The 19,001-nt window shown below is 33.6% G+C and overlaps 1 protein-coding gene across 1 annotated transcript in view; it reads left to right on the top strand.

Moving 5' to 3' along the window:
* The window catches only part of LOC124359332 (dynactin subunit 4), a 44,220-nt gene extending 28,641 nt beyond the window's left edge, over positions 1–15,579 (top strand). Inside the window, exons 7-9 of the mRNA XM_046811996.1 lie at positions 4,883–5,075; positions 11,471–11,670; positions 13,727–15,579. Of these exons, the coding sequence (XP_046667952.1) occupies positions 4,883–5,075; positions 11,471–11,670; positions 13,727–13,934 (601 nt within the window). The 3' untranslated portion in view covers positions 13,935–15,579. The remainder of the gene's footprint in view (positions 1–4,882; positions 5,076–11,470; positions 11,671–13,726) is intronic.
* Positions 15,580–19,001: the final 3,422 nt, after the last annotated feature.

Genomic DNA, 19,001 nt, shown 5'->3' on the forward strand with positions numbered 1-19,001 from the left:
CAATCACTGCAATGTAGTTAGTGTGACATACCCTAGCAAGCCTTTTTACATTCACTTCGGGCCTCTCTAAATTTATTGTAAACTATAAGACTATTCGAGGCTTTAAATCTTCTATGGAGAAAATTCTTCCCAATCACCAACTTCCTGAGTTCCTTGGAGAACCAGACGGGAAACGAGCTTTTACCCACTCTCTTCAGCGGACAGTGCATAAGAATGGTGTTCCTCAGACTGTGACAGAATCGAGTAAAGGACTCTTCGATATCAACATTGGGAGAAGTATCTGGATAAGGTTGGTCCTGAATCCCCTCCATTACAAGATTAGATTCCCCTCCATGCAAAGATACGCTCGTCTCTTCGAATACTGACTGCTCTCCGTCCATTCTTGCTACAGCCTCACAGATCTTCTGCACAAGCCATTGTTTTCCTTTGTTGTTAAAGTGCATCCCGTGTCTTGTATGAAGTTGTCTATCCGCCTTGCTAGCCTCCACCAAAGTTACATTTTCGAGTCCATCACACAATATTTTTAACTCAATATTGACTCTTCGTGTTTCAGCATTAACACAGGACCAGCTGGCCAAATCATATCTGTTAGGTAGGTCTATGAGAACAACCTTTGACTTTTTATAATTCTTCAACCTGTTACTTACAATGTCAATCATTGTGTTACCTTCATTGCGTGCTACATCGTTTGTGCCACAGGAGATCACTAAAATATCATCAGAGTTTAACTTTTCCCCTTCAATGTTATGTTGATTCAAGACTTGGGCAGCACGACCACCTGGCTTGATAAAACCATAGGCTTCATATTTCTTTACATGTTTGTTTAAGTTCCATGCTAAATCTCTTCCGTGACTGTCAGCTAATAACAACATTCTTTTATGTTCCATTGGTTCTACTTTATCAGATCCTTCCTTATCATGAGAAATACTTTCTTGCTCATCTGTAGAGCTGAGTATGTCAAATGGATTACATGTCTCTAATGTATCCTGTGAGCAGGTTACATTCTGCAACCCTCTTGCATTCCTTACGTACTCAGAAACTTTACTATTCCTGCGTTTATAAACCACAGTTGTGAAATCACTGTTGTTAGTTAAGTCACAATCTGATGGTGGAGGGAAACAGTTAAGACACACTGAACCATGTTTATCAGTATATGATACTTTGCTCTGTAATTCCTCATTATCCTTCTGCAATATCTCAATTGTGGCCTCGAGAGATTTAATAGATGATAAGATATTTTGTAGTTCATCTTTGTAGATCGTACATTTTGTACAAAAATTATTCTTTTCATACAGTTTTATTGGTTTTGAGATCCCTGGGTCACGTTTTAGTAATGAAATACGTATATTTATCGTCGTACTACAAGCGAGTCTAGACAGCTAATCGTAGGCGGCGCGGCTGATCGTCGGTACTGTCAGTTTGCTTTGTAGTGTTTCACGTTGTGTGTTGTTGTGAGTCTTAGTGATGTCTTCTACAAATCTTGCCGACAAATACTGAAGCAAACGTTATTATAATGTATTATAAATGTGAATTTAACTGTTTGTAAATAATCAGAACTTTAGTTTCTTACTGAATGAAGTAAAGGCAAATGCAAGCAATGTGAGGTTTTGTTTTGTATTTATACTCGCTTTGTTCTTTCTTCTAGACTTTCCGTTGATTTTATTTTATATTATTTACTTATTATTTTCGAGTTTAAATAATATGGGTGATGAAATCAAAAGTGATGCAATTCGCGATCTTTTGTTTGACTGCGAGTCGGAAAGTGACGATGATTTTGATACACACCTGGGACCAAATATTGATGTTATGAACGATCTAAACGAAAATTTGCGAAATCCTGTATTTGATTCAGACCATTGTGCTTTAAAAATTACCACTCTAAGGCGAATTACCTGAACTAACAAGCTATGTAGCAAAAACTTTTTTTGTATTTTTTACATAACATTCAATATTATGTAATAATTTTATTTTGAAAATAAACTTTATATTTGTATACATTAAAAAAGTATGTATCTCTATCTTTAAAAAGATATATAGTATGAGTTTATAACATAATTACTGTAATAACACAGAATTTTTTAAAAGCATCATAAAACCCCCAGGGAGCCACGCCGAAACATGTATTAAAGGCCCAGGGTACAAAGTGTTAACATTAATTTAATTTTTGAAATATATTCTGTTGTGTGTTAAACGAGAAGTAAACAATTGCCTATTTCTTGTTTAAAAAACTGATATAAATTAAAAACCAAAATATACATTTCAAGACTTTTAAACGCTCTGTAAAATTGAAGTTGGCACTTAAGACTCAATTTTCAGCCTTATTAGGCTATATAAATCATAATTATAACTATTTTAAGGTAATTCTAACGGAATATTTTGTTGCTTTAAATAAAGGATAAGTTGGAACAGAAAAATGTCTTGTGTAATTTTGATACTGTATTAATACTGGATGCATATAAAAATGTTCTTAAAAAGGTCAATATTCAGGTTTTATGTTGAATGTAAACCACAAAATGTATGAATTTGTATCAGCTACCTTTACCTTATCTGGTTTTTGCATTATTGTACCAAACATGTACACCTCTGCACTACTGTATACAGCTTTCTACATTTTGCTTGGTTACACTATTTAGTCTAGCTTATAAACTGGCTTTTTCCTCTACCATTCTCACCTCTCAGTCCAAAGTATATGGACTTCCTTCCACTGTTCAATTAGTAGGCTTTCTCTCCATAATATTGTAGACTATAATTCTTTTTGCATTATACAGTGTTTCACTCCACTTTAACCATACTGCCCGTTTATTGTAATTAGTATTCAATGGAGTACGATGGGTAAAATATTAAGCAATAGTGTTGCTTGAAGTATAATTGGCTTTGTCATTAATAAAAATGAAGGTGTCGATAATGAAGTGTGAGATATGGTATCAGGAAGTTTGAAGATTAAGGAATACCTCTTATAAACAATGCGTACAGGGGTTCCAGTCTCAAAAAATGTGAGAAAGTTAATTCGTAGGAATTTTATCATAAACCATCTTTTAGTTGCATTTAAACTGAATCTCAATTCTCCTATCTGGGAAAAAATACTATTCCTAGGATTTTTGCTCCTCACTAACCACTCCATACTCTTGATAAGACCTTGGATGAAAATGTCCGAAAACTGTCTATTTCACTTTGTCAAGTTTGGTAGGTCTACCAAGATTCACAATTTTTTCAAATTATTTTAATATTTTTGATTGTTTTGGCATTATTATATGCACTGAGTAATATAGCAGACTTGGGAACATTCCTTTAATAGTGGGTGTAAAGATCAGCTGGACTCGGTTACGCTCGGTAAATCTTGTACATTTCTCTATATGGTTTCCTCCCCAAAGCATTTCTCCCTGCATGTGTTGAGTACAGTGTGAAGCTCTCAACTGATGCTGTCTCCTGATTGCTTCATTTAATAGATATCAACTAGTGTCTAGCGGTCAATATACCTTACTTCTTTTTCAGTTTGTCTTACTGCAGTTTTTTTTTATCACATGATCTAGATTTCTGGCCACTATACTTGCTTTCTCTTTTATATTAACCCTTTGACGGCCACGGGCCGATATACTGGCTCTCGAATTTTTTTTTCCGAAACGGCCGTGAGCCAAGATATCAGCATAGAAAAATCAGTTCGAAAATGGCATTGCGCCGAGAAATCGGCACCCTTCATTTGATTAAATTATTCCCTTACCTCTTTATTTTTAGTTTGTAATATAATATCAAACGAAACATAAAAATATATCCTTTCAAATTAATTATCATAATTATTATAAAATGTTTTCACTTTTTTTTGTTTAGTAGAAAGATGCAATTCTGAAGGCAGTGACGTATCAAACAAAATGTTCGGTTCTCTTTGGTAGCAGCTGTTTGTTTGTTGTGGCTTGGAATGGATAAGATTCCTGAAAAGAAATAAAAGAATTGCTGTGTCTGCAGTACAAAAAATCAAAGAAGGAGAACAAGACTGTATTGTTTAAAATGTACCAAAGGAGTACATTCAGAGTGTTTCCATAAACACAAATGTGCATAAAGAAGCACAAAAGACTGTGTAAATAGTGTACAGTATATAGATTTGTTAACTATAATTATTATTACAATACATTTTTAAATGTTCATGTATAAAGTGTTTGAAGACAATTGTGTAAACAAGAGAAAAAACTATAAGGTGACCATTGTACAGTAATACACATGGCCTATGGACAAACAAGGAGTTACAAGGTAAACACTTGTTATACCAAACTTTCATGTTGATTCGCATGGTGTACTGTGTTGTAGTTTTCTAGAAAAATATTTCCAAAACTTTATTTCTGAAGATATTCATATGATTTTTTCTATATTTGTTTGAAAATATGTATACTTTCTTATAATAATAATGTTTTCCTTGAAATAATTTTTTTATCCTAGTTGTTACTAATCAAACATAAAAAAATTTAAAAAAAATCCTAATACTTTGAAAAAAAAAAAAATAAAAAAGTTTAATTGTTACAAAAATATATTTTGATGCTTTTATATATACTACTAAATACGTAACACAAAACAAACATCACTAAGATACTACTATTTATAGATGAGTTACACCAGTGTTTGTAGGAGTGTGTCAAAAGTGCCATTTTGAGGCTGGCCTTTTTGGCAAGTAATCTGGATACAATGGCTGGGGTGTTTAGAAGTACAAATGAATTTATGGCCTGGCCTTCAAAAGGGTTAATAGCCACCAGACAAAACCAGCCACAACCACCTGCCCAACACAACTGACTTTTTCTGCTCCATTCTATTTATTATTTATAACCCTTCTGTTTAATTTCTTTAATATATTCGTCAGTACGTAATGTTCTCTACCCTTGTGTGTCTCTTTTTCCAGCTATCACTTGCCATCTGTACGGATTCTCACTGTAGAGCCACTGAGAGCTGGTCAACCCTGTGAAATCATACTGAAGCTGACCAACCCGACCCAGCACCTGACCTCTGTACAGTTCTGTCCTTTGCCCACCGAACAGGAGGAGTTGCGGGACTTGGAGCTCGAGATCGAGCGCCTCAGTCGTAAGGAAGAGATTGTGAGTATGCTGCATTATTGCTCCAGGAGGGTTCACATCTGGCTTGTTTATACCTGCCATTAGAACCTGTATTGGGCACAGCAAAAACCCAATTAAATCTGGGCAACCCAATTAATGTCCAGTAGCACCACATCACTAACTGCAAATAATGAGATAATGAGGTAAAAAGGAGTAATAAGACATTTAAAACAAGATGTGGCAAAACAAACTTAAATTCATATTATCTGATTGAGAACAATTTGATAATCCTCCTTGTAACCCCAATCTAGTGCCCAATGACTACCATATGTTTTTGCAACTGAAGAAGCGTCTTGAAGGTCAGAACTAAAATTACAACAATAGTGGTAAAACTAGTGTGTTTCATTCGCTGTTAAATCAGCCTGTTTTATGATGATGATGATGATGTACAAAATATTGTTTTGATATCTTAGCCATAAGTCATAATATTCTTGAAAATTGAGTAGAAAAGTTTATAAGAGTTCTTACAGATTTTAAAATGTTTTAGGAAGTTTGTATTATAGTAGAAATGGCAGTCTGTTGTATCTAACTAATGGTAAATTTGATTTTATTTAAACAAATCTAAAATGTTTTGAAGATATCACTTGAATGGCACTCTTAATGATAGATATTTAGCAACTGCTATCTTTAATGTTGGTGTACTAAATGTGCAAAATAAAATGCCAAGAAAATTTTAGACATGAAAACCTAAACAAGTCCACTTCTGTGTGGATGTCACACTCTCACTAACAAAGAACAATTAATTATAGCCTTCATAAACTCATTTCTTCCCCGATCCAATGATACATGAATCACATTGATATGTTGACTGTATATTATAAGAAATTATGCGCAAGAACATTTTGACTAACTATGAAAGGGTTAAAAAAAATGTTTTAATGTTTCATAAACTTTATAAATAACTTACTAAAACTGAAGAAGCAGTGTGTGGTTAGGTAGACCTTTCTCCCATCCAACATGTATGTGGAAATGGGGTGATAAAACGTCTCAGTATTACGGGTACCAGCACTAATCCTATCACTGCTTTCTTTTCTTTGTCTCATTTTTTCCTTATAATTTATGTTACTAACAATGTAGTATTAAAATTCTTAGACAGCTTAACCCTTCCAACGCGGCTAACGCCTATAGACGCGGAACTGCCGATGCTTCAAACGCGGATAGCGTCTACAAACGCAAAAGCTTTACTTTTGAAATGGCAAAGAATTAGTTGTTAAAACTTCCGTAAGAGAGCAGGTCGATGTTCTTTTCGACTGTCGGGACTAGACAAAACGCTTTGTCACCGTTGGTGGACGTTTTAACGGTATCTACTCGGGTTGAAAGCAATCGCCGCCATTTTTTGTATGGCCTGTGATGTGGCATACGCCTACAGACGCGTTCGTTTCATTCAGCTGTTTAACTACGTGTGTGTTGGTCGTATGTTGGTTATATTGTTAAACAAAGTGAATCAGTCCGTTGTTTTTCTAATAGTGTTTTAGTTTGTTTTTACTAACATTTAGTATAATTTTTTGTTATAATGGCTAATCCAGATGATCCAAATGATTACTACGAACAACTTAGTTTGAGGGCATTTTTGGTATATTATGTGTAATATTTTTTTCAATTATTTGTTTTGTATTTTATACCAGTTTCACCATACAGTCCAGTTTATTTATTCTAAATAAATAAGGTTTATAAGTACAATATTTGTTTCATTTCCCTTGTAGGCTATCGTATAAATAAGTTTGTGTTGAATTTCATATTATTACATTTCAAAATCTTATACTGAACTTATTTATTTTTATGTCCTAATTATACAGAAACATCAGTTACAATTTACTCATTATAAATAACCTGTATAAATGTAATGTAATCTGTCAAATAGTGTTCCTATGTACATTATCCTGCAATGCAGTTTATTCAAAATTTCAAATGTTTTCGTGCGTATAAAATTCTCAAAAATATGTAATATTACACGTTTATTATTTTTTATTATAAAGGTAATACCAAGGAATATGAAACAAAAATTAGCATTGGGAAATTTTAAAAAATATATTTTTTTATGTCTTAGCGTTTGACAGTAATTTAAATTAGCACTTTAAGGGTTAATTTATAAAAAACTATAAAATTGTTCAAAACATTATGTTTTAATACATAACAATTACACCTTTAAAAGGTGACATCTTTCATAACAATATGACAGAAAATAAGTTCTTAACAGTTCATGAGGTTTAACATTGTTCCTATAGTTGTTCGTCAAATGTTGTTCATTTCTCTTTCCGACAGCCAGATGCAGAGCAGCCTGCTGTTTTTGTGGATGAGGACCTTTTAGAGGAAACTAATTCCATGACGTTTTTGGGAATGCTCCTTGATAGGGGACTGACCTAGAACGATCATGTAGATAACGTATGTGCTAAGGCTTCCTCAGGTATATTTGCATTGCGAAGACTAGCAATGTACTGTTCCCCAAGAGTCTTAAAGATGGCTTATTATGGTCTTATCCATGCACATTTAGCGTATGGAATAAGACTCTGGGGAGGTTGTTCCAAAAGCAAAATGGAGTGAGTTGTTAAACTCCAAAAAAAGCCGTAAGAGTAATTGGAAAGTTAAACTTTAGCGAGTCGTGCAAGGAATCTTTCAGGGAGTTGGGATTGCTGCCTCTATATTTCAGAGGTGATCATGTACTGCTTCTCCAAGTATGTCTTAGTTCGTGGCAGGGAAGTTCACCAATATGAAACCAGAGGCAGGGACAACTTCAGAACACAGCAACAAAGACTGATGTTGTCTCAACACCTCCCGCAACAAGTTGATGTCAGACTAATCAACAGACTCCCTGAAAGTGTGAAAAATTCAAACAACACAAATCAATTTAAAACTCATCTGAAGCGCCTTCTAGTGTCTAAAGCGTTTTACTCTGTTGAAGAATTCATGATGAACCGCTGGGAAATTTAAAAATCAAAATTCAACAGCTGGATCTGGTGTCGGAATGGATGTGTCTGTATGAATCTTTACAATGTATGTCTGACTGATTGAAAACGTGTACATGGTTTTTTTTTACAAAATGTGTTAAAAGTTGACGATTGCAATACACTGTCAGAAATTGTTTAAATGCAATAAAGATATTATTATTATTATAGAGCTAAAATCAAGATGGCTGCCTGTATAGCCGGCTCTTAAGAGATTTTGCCCAGTACTATGTGGGTAGGGGGTAGGTACGCAACAAGCTTTCATACTAGAACCAGAGCTGATACATTAGTAATCCAGCCTTCAACCAATAATATTTATGTTTTATTTTAAAAACTATAGATAGGCCGATAACAAAATAATTCAATATCAATAGCAAAGTTGTGGTCTTGATTTCAAATTCGATATTGATTCCTTTATTCTTTGTAACTAAGAATTTAATATGCTACAAGGTTTTGTTTAGTTGCTGTTAAAGCAAATTTGGCCAGTATGAACTGCCAGCCAAAAATTTCAAACCACTATTGGCCATGCATACATTCTTATAGAAGGTACATTTATTTAACTACACAAATTATGAGAAAAATGTTGCAAACTTCTATCTATTTACCATCGGGAATCGAATGTCTGTGCATAGACACAGTTGACACATGCCAATGAAGGAACATAGATAGACATAGAAAATAGATAACTGCAAGATAAATATTATTTATATACTACCATAATTTTTCAATTTGGTTATCTATGTACACATTTTCACGTGAAAAAACAGTATTTTATATATATATATATATATATATATATATATATATATATATATATATACAGGGTGTATATTATGTCTGGAAACACCCAAATATATCCTTTAATAATTTAAATATAAATTTGAAACCTCTTACAATCCGTGATAGAGATTGGGCATCTACTTTTTGGAACAATGTTTTGTTATGTCACACCAACGGGGGACGTCCTGCTGCCGAGGGTATCGTGAATATTCTTAATGGAAGCCTATACCTTGTGATACATAATTTTAAAGGTAATAGCTTACTGAATTGAATGCCACAAACTGCATCTCAAGGGAATTATTCTATCAGAAAATAGAGCATTTTTTAGTATTGAAAATTTACTGATGTTCAAACAATGTAATTTTAACATGGTTCTTGCCACAAAATGTGTTTACACTAATTTTTTAGCATTTTTTTAAATGTTCAATTAAATAAAAACAAAAAATTTCATTTTAAGCTGGTTCTATTAGCACAAATTTGCCAGTTTTTATTACAGTACAATTATGGAAATACTTATGTTATTGATTTCTTATTACAAATAAAAAAATAATGTATGCTGTTAGAAAAGTCTTACAAACAAACGTTTTACCTGCATTTGGTGTCAAAGCAATTGTTCGAACTGTGTTCCTTCTACGGTTTGACAATGAGCCAATCTTGTGTAAAATGATTTCGACAGAGTTGCCTAACATTTCTTCAGTTATCAAAAGCAATCTCCTCTATAATCCTGTTTCTTAGGTCTTCCAAATTATGAGGCTTTTCTTCTATAAACATTGGATTTTAAATGACCCCATAGGAAATAATCGATTGGTGACAAATCCGGAGATCTTGGAGGCCATTCGATTTCTCCTCTTCGGCCAATCCATTTATGAGGAAACCTTAAATCCAAATACTCTCTTACCTGTCTCCCATAATGGGGTGGAGCACCATCCTGCTGAAACCATACATTATCAAAGTATTCTCCTGATGCAATTTGAATAGCTGGGATTATTTCATTTTGGAGCATATTGTAGTAAAGTTCGGCATTTAAATTTCCATTGATGAAAAAGGGTCCAACAATTTTGTTACCTAAAATTCCACACCATACGTTCAGTTTTTTGTGGTTGCTGTGAATGGGACTCAGTAATCCAATGTGGGTTTTCACTAGCCCCAGTAACGGCAATTGTGCCTGTTAACATTGCCATTTAGGAAAAAAGTTGCCTCATCAGAAAATAGTATGTTGGTCAGAAAATCTCTATTGTCATCACATTTGCGCATCACAAGTTCACAAAAACTCAACTCTTCTGTCGTAATCATCCTCACTTAACTGTTGGACTAAATGAACTTTAAATGGTTTGTATTTATTAATTTTCAAAATCTTACTCACAGACATAGGGTGCATATCATGTTGCTGTGCAGCTTTTTCTGAGCAATGTATGTGGGTCTTCAATAAATGTTTGCAAAACATCTAGTGCATGTTCTTCATCTGTTGCAGATTGTATCCTACCCGACTTTTCTTTCCTACAAACTTCCGATAAGATCTTTGACGATCGCCTTGCCATATCCTCGCATCATCAACAGAGTAATTCGTTCTCTTTCAGAGACAATTCCATTAAAATGCCAAATAAAAACTGAACTACTGTAATTAGATAACTTGTTGACAGCAAATGCTTCAGAGACACTGATTAACTCGACAGGAATGATATGACCTTTGTCACATTTGTAATTCCCCAAGCTTAGACCTGTCTAATTGAAAGCTCCATGTCAACAAACTGAAACCTGTTAGACCAGATGATTAATAACACAATAATGTTTCTCATAGGCTAGTGACCTTTGTCTCTTTAAACCTTCCTGCTGACTGGAAAACACCAAGTACAGATTCATAAGTAATCAGAGAAAGTGACTCATAAGTTTTATTCATTGTAATAAAAACTGGTAAATTTGTACTAATGAAACCAGCTTAAAAATAAATTGTTTATTTTATTTTAATTGAACATTTAAAAAATGCTTAAAAAATTAGTGTAACACATTTTTGTGGCAAAGAACCATGTTAAAATTACATTGTTGAACATCAGTAAATTTTCAATACTAAAAATGCTCTATTTTCTGATAGAATAATTCCTTTGAGATGCGGTTTGTGGCATTCAAATTCAGTAAGCTATTACCTTTAAAATTATGTATCACAAGGTATAGGCTTCCATTAAGAATATTCACGATACCCTCGGCAGGACGTCCCCCGTTGGTGGTGTGACATAACAAAACCTTGTTCCAAAAAGTTAGATGCCCAATCTCTATCACGATTGTAAGAGGTTTTCAAATTTATATTTAAATTATTAAAGGATATATTTGGGTGTTTCCAGACATAATATACACCCTGTATATATATATAAATATATAAAATTCAATTATTTTGTATTTGGCCAATACTATCACATATATGTTTAAATAACCAAACTAACATATGATCAGAAGACCAAATACTTGTCAAACGACTTTTATTTACATTAATCAAATTTGCATGAATGGCAATAGCCTAATTTAATTTTTCAATAACATTGAATCACAAAAAGTACTTGTTCCGCTGGGATTCAAACCCGGGCAAGTGAGACATCAGTGTTTGAAAGTTAGTACAAAAGATCGCTAGGTAAAGAGAGGAATGAATGCTTGTATGCCACTTAGAAACCTACAAGTGGGCGTGAGAGTCTGATGCTGCCATCTATTGGTCAACGGCCATCCGTGCCCAAACCTCCACGAAGAGTGCAGGCCACTGTGACAGCGGTGCTGGCACTGCCCTCTGGAGGTGTTATTCTGCCCCCACGCGATGATGCAGCAGAGTACGACGATTCTGGCGACACCCACAACTTCCAGGATGACCCCAAGTCAGTGTATAAAACACCATTAATTGATCATATTTAAGAATAATATAAGGACTTTTATCTATTCAAAGGGTTTTACTAAGAAATCTAATTTTTCTTTTAGCCTCATCACACTAGAAACGTTATACTCACAAATCTATAGTTATGTTTGAAAACCAAACAGATGTATATAGTTATAATTTTAAAATATTAGAGTACAGTAGTACCTTGTCACAAATTGAAATTTTAAATGGTTAATTAGTTGGTATTCTTATCTTCAACTTTTTCTATTCATTATCACTAAAACTGTATGAGTCAGGATAAATTTATTTCTTGTGACCTTTGGTTGCGGTTCTGAAGAGAAGCAGTTTTATTCTTTGATGTTATTATATAGTTCTTTGTTGAACATTTTCTAACCTACTTGATATAGAGAGTACTTATAAAGGAATATTACCAAAATTGTGCAATATAATTAAATCTCCACACATTTTATTACTACTCAAAATAAGATGTTTTTATACGAAAAAGTGTCCTAATATGTATTTTCCACAATTTATTTTCCATTTATTAATGAGAACTTCATATTTTCCTAAATATATGTTAAATGTTGCCACTGTGGATTTTAGAAGTAGTGCTTTTTAAGAAGTAGCTTATATTTTATTACTAAAGAATATATTTCTACGAGGGCCATCCGGAAAGTAGTACCCGTTTGTGAAATAAAGACACAAAAGTAAATATTAACAAATATAAACATTTTTATTGAAAAGAGCATACCTTAAACTACTTCTCCACATAATCTCCAAGCAAATTTAAGCATTTGTCATAACGTGTGACAAGCTTTTGTATTCCAGCGTCATATTCCTCCGCCACCAGCCGATTGAAATACGTAGTCACGCCTTCTTTAAGTTCTTCATCACTGTCAAATCTTTTTCCCGCCAAAAACTCTAAGTTTTGTAAAGAGATGAAAATCTGAAGGGGCCAAGTTCAGGCTATACAGTGGATGGTCGAAAATTTCCCAATTGAATTGCTGCAGAAGTTGTGTTATCCCCGCTGCATGAGGCCTGGCATTGTCATGGAGGAGAATGACGCCATCAGAAAATAGACCTCTCCGTCGATTTTGTATTGCCCGCCGTAATTTCTTTAATGTTTCACAATAAGCATTAGCGTTAATAGTGTCTCCACGGGCCATAAAATCAATAAGCAGTACACCACGTCGATCCCAGAAAATGGTTGCCATAAGTTTCCTGGTGGACAGAACAGTCTTGAATTTTTTTGGTTTCTTTGGTGAATGAGTATGATGCTACTCCATTGACTGTCGTTTACTCTCAGGTGAAGCATAACAAACCCACGTTTCATCACCAGTAACTATGCGATTCAAGAACGTGTCTGCTTCATCAGAATAACGTTCCAAAAATGTTAATGCAGCAGCCATACGCTTGGTTTTGTGCTCATCTGTAAGCATGCGAGGGACCCACCTTGCACAAATTTTTGAATAATGCAGATGGTCTTTGACAATTTCATGAACAATTGTTCGAGAAACATTAGGGAAATGTTCACAGATGTCATCAATTGTGACGCGCCGATCGTTCCTCACGAATTCGTCTACTGACCTCAGCAGTTGATCTGTAACTGTAATGACAGATGGTCTCCCTGAACGCTCATCGTCATGTGTGTTCCCCCGTCCCCAAGTTGAAATTACGACACCAGCACCAAACACATGACTCTTCCATCACATTGTCTCCATACACTTCCTTTAATTGGCGATGAATATCACAAGGTCGAACGTTTCTTGCGTTGAGAAATTTTATTACAGCCCTTACTTCACAACTGGCGGCGTTTTCAATTTTTTTAAACATTATGAACTGCCACAGAAACAACACAGGCAATGCTAGCGTCACGGAACTTGTAACAGAGAAGGCAGACAAGCCACTGAAGCGATCTGACCTTGACCGGCAGCTACTCGCGTCGTCAGCGCCTCACGCGGCGGAAACGGGTACTACTTTCCGGATGGCCCTCGTATTTATATTGATATTTGTTGATAAAATATAGATATCTGTCATTGGTGTTGTTGGTGTGACAGGGTGGTGGTGTGGCGTAAAGGTAACAAGGCTGCTGTAAGGTTCACTCTGACTCCTGACTCCACTCTAGCCGTGGGAGATCCAGTGCTCTGTGGTTTCGTATTATGTTACGGCTACGTCAATACCATGGTGACTGTGGAGCCTGCCCGTGTCGAGCTACAAGTCCGTATCTACTTGGCCCCGGGCAACGTGTGTGGAGATCCACAGTGATCCATCTACACTCCCTCATCACTATAATGATAACTTATAATAGCAGAGACATTGTAACAAGTCTCTCGAAACATGTATCACTGGGCTGTTACGGTTGCTGTATTATTAACTTATATGCTGCAACAGTTGTGGCCAGGGGTGTTGTGCTAAAATAAGCTGCCAGTGAAGAAGTCCTAAAATATCTGATATATAGAAGAAATCAGAGCTATAAAGTATAAATAGAATTCACAAGCAGTTAACACAATTCTCCCCTCCCATGACTGCTTGGCCATTAGTAGGACATAAAGGAATTTTGTCATAAATAATCGCACCATAATTACTTCTTTAATTATTTTTAACTTATCTTGCAAGGTTTGTTCTGTTACTGGGTTTTGGATTAGAAAAATGTATTAATCAGTTTGGGTTTTGTTGATTTAAAACAAAGATATAGAATGTTGTTAGTTTCAAGTTATCTTTTTGCACTTGTATATACTCTTTTCCTGCAATAAAAGGTATTTTGTTTGACCTGAATATTGTGTTAATTAAAATATTTCTTTGTAACAAACAGCAAGTGGCTGCCAAGAACAGTTTTTTAATAAATGTAATAAAACTGCATTTAAAATTTCAATTACAATTGAAATTACATTGCAATTATAATTACATTGAAAACAAACCTTGAATTAAAAATAACATTTTTATCTTGGCTACAGAAATGAAATGACATTAAATTAAAATTAAAAAAATCTTTATTACAGAGGCAAAGTTAGGATTTAGAAGTCCTCTCTTCCACTTAAACTCACAAATAGCAAAAATTAAATATCATTCTTATTATGAAGTAGCAATGAATGTCGTGTATAAAACAGTGCTAAGTCAGACTACTAATTAATAGTACAGAGATGATAATTCTTGCTTGGTGCAGACAAGATTAGTTGTAATTTTGAGTGCCTGGTACAATATTGTAACAGAACAGTTTCAGATGATGTAATTAATAACATGTTATAAATTACCAGCTACAGCTAATTATTTAAGAAATAATACGTTGTTAGTGTGGTATTTTTCTAATATTGTTTTCAATGATTTTTCATTGCTGGTCTTGGATAATTTTTCACTTAAAAAAATATTAGCCTTAGGTATTGTAAATTATGTATGGTGTAACTAAACCATAAAAAGGCATTCTACAAAAATGTTAATTCTTTCATTGAGTTTATTGTTCGTATTCTTCCTGTTTTGTAACTTTTCAGTATAATTAATTGTACACTGTTCAGCATAACCAATACATCATTATCATTTTCTACTATTTTACTGAAAGTATTGGAACAAAATGTTCAGTTTATAAGCCACTGGATCACAGCAGAAAATACTATTGCACTCTATAATAACTGCATGCAAAATTTACTAATACTATACAGAGAAACATGGCAATGTCATATAAGCTAACATTCTCAGGTATTTAGTAACTGACACTGCTGATAAAGCTGTCACATCTGAGGAATATATTTTTATGAATGTATGTTAAAATTCTTTTGTAGAATGTGTTCAATTATGTTACTTGATATTTTTGCTTGTAGGTTTTTATAACAAAAGAGATAAATAATGTTTATGTTACTGTTATTTATTTATTTAATTTCTAATATTTTGTATACAATTACAATAGTTTTCTATAAAATTTGAGCTTTATTGTCTCCCAAACTCTAAAAATGTCAATCCAAAGCTTATATGAAAGCTATCCAGAAAGTAGATTACGTTTCCCTCTGTACCCTCTAGGGGTGAGACTATTGCGGTCATTTTGATTTCTGCGGGTTTCTCCGATCGGTGGCTATCCAACCGTGCTAGTGACAGGTTAGTGTTGCTCTTTGTTGTTTTACAATAATAGTTTAAAATGTGTAACGCAACTGGAAATCCTACAAGTGTTGAAGTGCGGTGGATAATACGGTTTTTGTTGGCTAAGCACAATAAACCAATTGAAATTTATCGTCACTTTGTGAAGTTTATGGGAACGATGAGATTACTGAAGGTGAAGTGCGTCAGTGGTGGATTAGGTTTAAAAATGGCTAAACTAATGTATATGATGACGAATGAAGTGGACGGTCAAGCATTGTGACCACTAAAATTGTCTCTAAAGTCGATGAGAAGATTAAAGAAGACTGCTAATTCACATTAACATAACCCTCACTTAGCTTTTCTCAAATTTCAAGGAAATTGTTACACAGTTAGGTTACCATAAATTTTAGTAATACCTGACCAAATAATAAACTTTTTTCTTGTTTTTTGTTATGTTTGTTTTTTTTTATGTCAAAATTTAGGCCTAATCTACTTTCTGGATAGCCCTTGAATGTTATTCTTATAATAATTTAATTAACAAAAGATGTAGTGCTCTGTGCAGATTGCACTATGTACAAAGGCAGACCTTTCAAGAATGAGAAGAAAATATTTAAATACTTTTATGTTATATTGTTATCTTCTTTCCATTTTATATAGATGTTTCTGAAACTGTATCCTAACTTTGAGAATAGTGCATTCTAAATTTGCATATATGAAAGTGGAGAGAAATGTGTCAAATGGTTTGTTTTCTGTCATGCAAAAATGTCCTCTTCTTTCAAAACCATATCGGCTTGTAATATTCTAAGTAAGTTGACTTAAAAAAAACATGCTAAACCTTTCAAAATAAATAAAATATAGACCTACTTTGATTATAAAATATACTGTCAAACATTTCTTTAAAATTTACTGACAAATATATAAAACCTTTTTTTAGTGATTTAAATACAATAATTGTCATAGTTAATGGATGTTTTCTGAATTTGAACATTGAACATATGAATTCTAAGAAGCATGTACAATCTTTGTTGCGTGTTTTTTCCTGTTTAGTAAGAATTCTGGAATCATTGAATAGTACACTTGTCCTGTGTAAATTACTGTATTCGCTAGGTATGAAAATTTGGTTTCACACATGTACATAGGTGACCAAATGGAAGGGTTACCACTATTGGAGAAAATGGGAATTTTCTATACCTCCTAGTCAAATTGAAATACAAGAGCATTTCTTTGGAATATGATTAAATGCTAATATTGAAAACTGCAAGTTTGATAGCCTCTGAAAGCACATTATGATTATTATCTTACACTCTTCAAAATCAGCATAATATAAGTGAACATTTAATCTTTAGGTGACTACCAAACAAAAAAAATAAGCCAAGAAAACACCACTATTTGAAAGGAAATTTACAAAGGCTCTGATAAAGGGCTATATCTTATGAACTACGAGTCATACACTCTATCTGTTACGTAAAATTTATAGATTATAAAATGGACTTCTAGAATACACTTATTTTACTTGAACAATGTAAGCATGTATTTTTATTACTTAAATAATATCTATTGTACATTTAATTACTCTTTTAATATTTCAAACCATGGCAACCGTGATAAAAAATATTGCAATACAAAATGACAAATATTTATAGTACATACAACTACATAAATTATGATGTAAAAAATTAGTAATTGTATTTTTTTACCATTGAGCGGTTGTCTGCCCTTAAAAGCGTCAGTTGCAAGGCGATGAACAAACATAAATACAGAAAATATGAAAGAGTTAAATATTATTTACAATGCACGATATTTAGTTTCTTTGATTGTGTAATATTGAGTTTTCACAACAAAGTATGACACAAACACATTTAATAACAAATAAATACGAATTTGAGTTTAGTTCTAGTTCACCTTCCTTTTATTGCAGCGTCCTAGTATATGACACTCTCAGACTTAACTCCTGGAATCTGGAGTCATGTTCGTCTGAAGAGATCCAAAGAAAATCGATGACAAAGAAGCTCAAAACGAAACATTTACATAATTTGACATTAGAGACACCTATAAATAGGTGAAGTGGTAGTCTGATTGCCTCATCAGGTACAAAATTGAGTGCACTATGATGTGATAGACACAATCTAAGCACAGTGGAGCAACCAAGTTTTCTACAAATAACGTAGCTATGGTAGGAATAATAATAATCTTGTGTTGTACAGTTTGTCAGCTGTTATAGTTTTAAGCATGAAAACGCTTATAAAGAAACTAAACTATGAGACATGGTTTAACTACAAGTATACTTTCAGTTTAACACAAGTTGAAATATACCTTGAATATTTGTATCAACGGAAGGGGGATGGTTGGCCCCAAAACTCCTCCCCCCCTCCTCTGAATACAACTATGCATATGCATATATGTATTAAATATTTGTTATTTTTAAGTTATAAATAGTTTTAAACTCCACCTTGCACAATATCAGAGATAAATAAGTTTTATAATTAATTGCAGATAGCCCAGGATAAATGATATAATAACTAAAATAAAATAGGTTTTGTATCCTACCATCAATTCAATACAAGTTCATGTGTTCTTATAGTGACATGCACATACCTTTTTCCTGTACATACCCCCACTACTTACATTTATAAAGGTATATACACATTATTGGCTTTGCCAGTTTTTATCTATCATATGTCTTATTAACCAAAAATAGCTCTATACAGCCAGACACAAATATTTCCAGTTTTGAATTGTATTAGCCATGTTTTGACACAGTAGTAAGCTTGAACTAACAATAAAATGACCAGTGGTAATGATTTACCATCTGTTGCCATAATGGGACAAAAACGGATACAGTCTAGTTAACGAAAGACCAAAAGAGGGGTCTAGGAGGATAAAAAAGGGGTCATTAAGTGGAGAAACCAATTATGGGAAGTTTTTCAGGATACCTGGTAGTATAACATAGGTAGTAAAAGTCCTCAACCAGGGATTTTTTAAGAGGAGGAAAGGTGGGCCAAAGGTTCCTTTTTTATGGTTTTTCGCCTATAATTCCGTTAGCGTTGGTTGATCCTACAGATATTTATACGTATACAAAATTAATTGTGATAAAAGTTTCATCTTTTGCTTTTATATCTTTTTCTATCTGTTACCATTAATTACATACAGGGTGAGTCAGAAATATGGTAAAATATTTTAAGACGTGGTTGTAGAGCTAAAAATAAGAAAAAAAAGTTATATAAAGGTAGGTCCGGAAACGCTCCATTACTGAGTAATGGCTGGCGA

Source organism: Homalodisca vitripennis, chromosome 4 (genome assembly GCF_021130785.1).
Source record: "Homalodisca vitripennis isolate AUS2020 chromosome 4, UT_GWSS_2.1, whole genome shotgun sequence".
Taxonomy (NCBI): Eukaryota; Metazoa; Arthropoda; class Insecta; order Hemiptera; family Cicadellidae; genus Homalodisca; species Homalodisca vitripennis.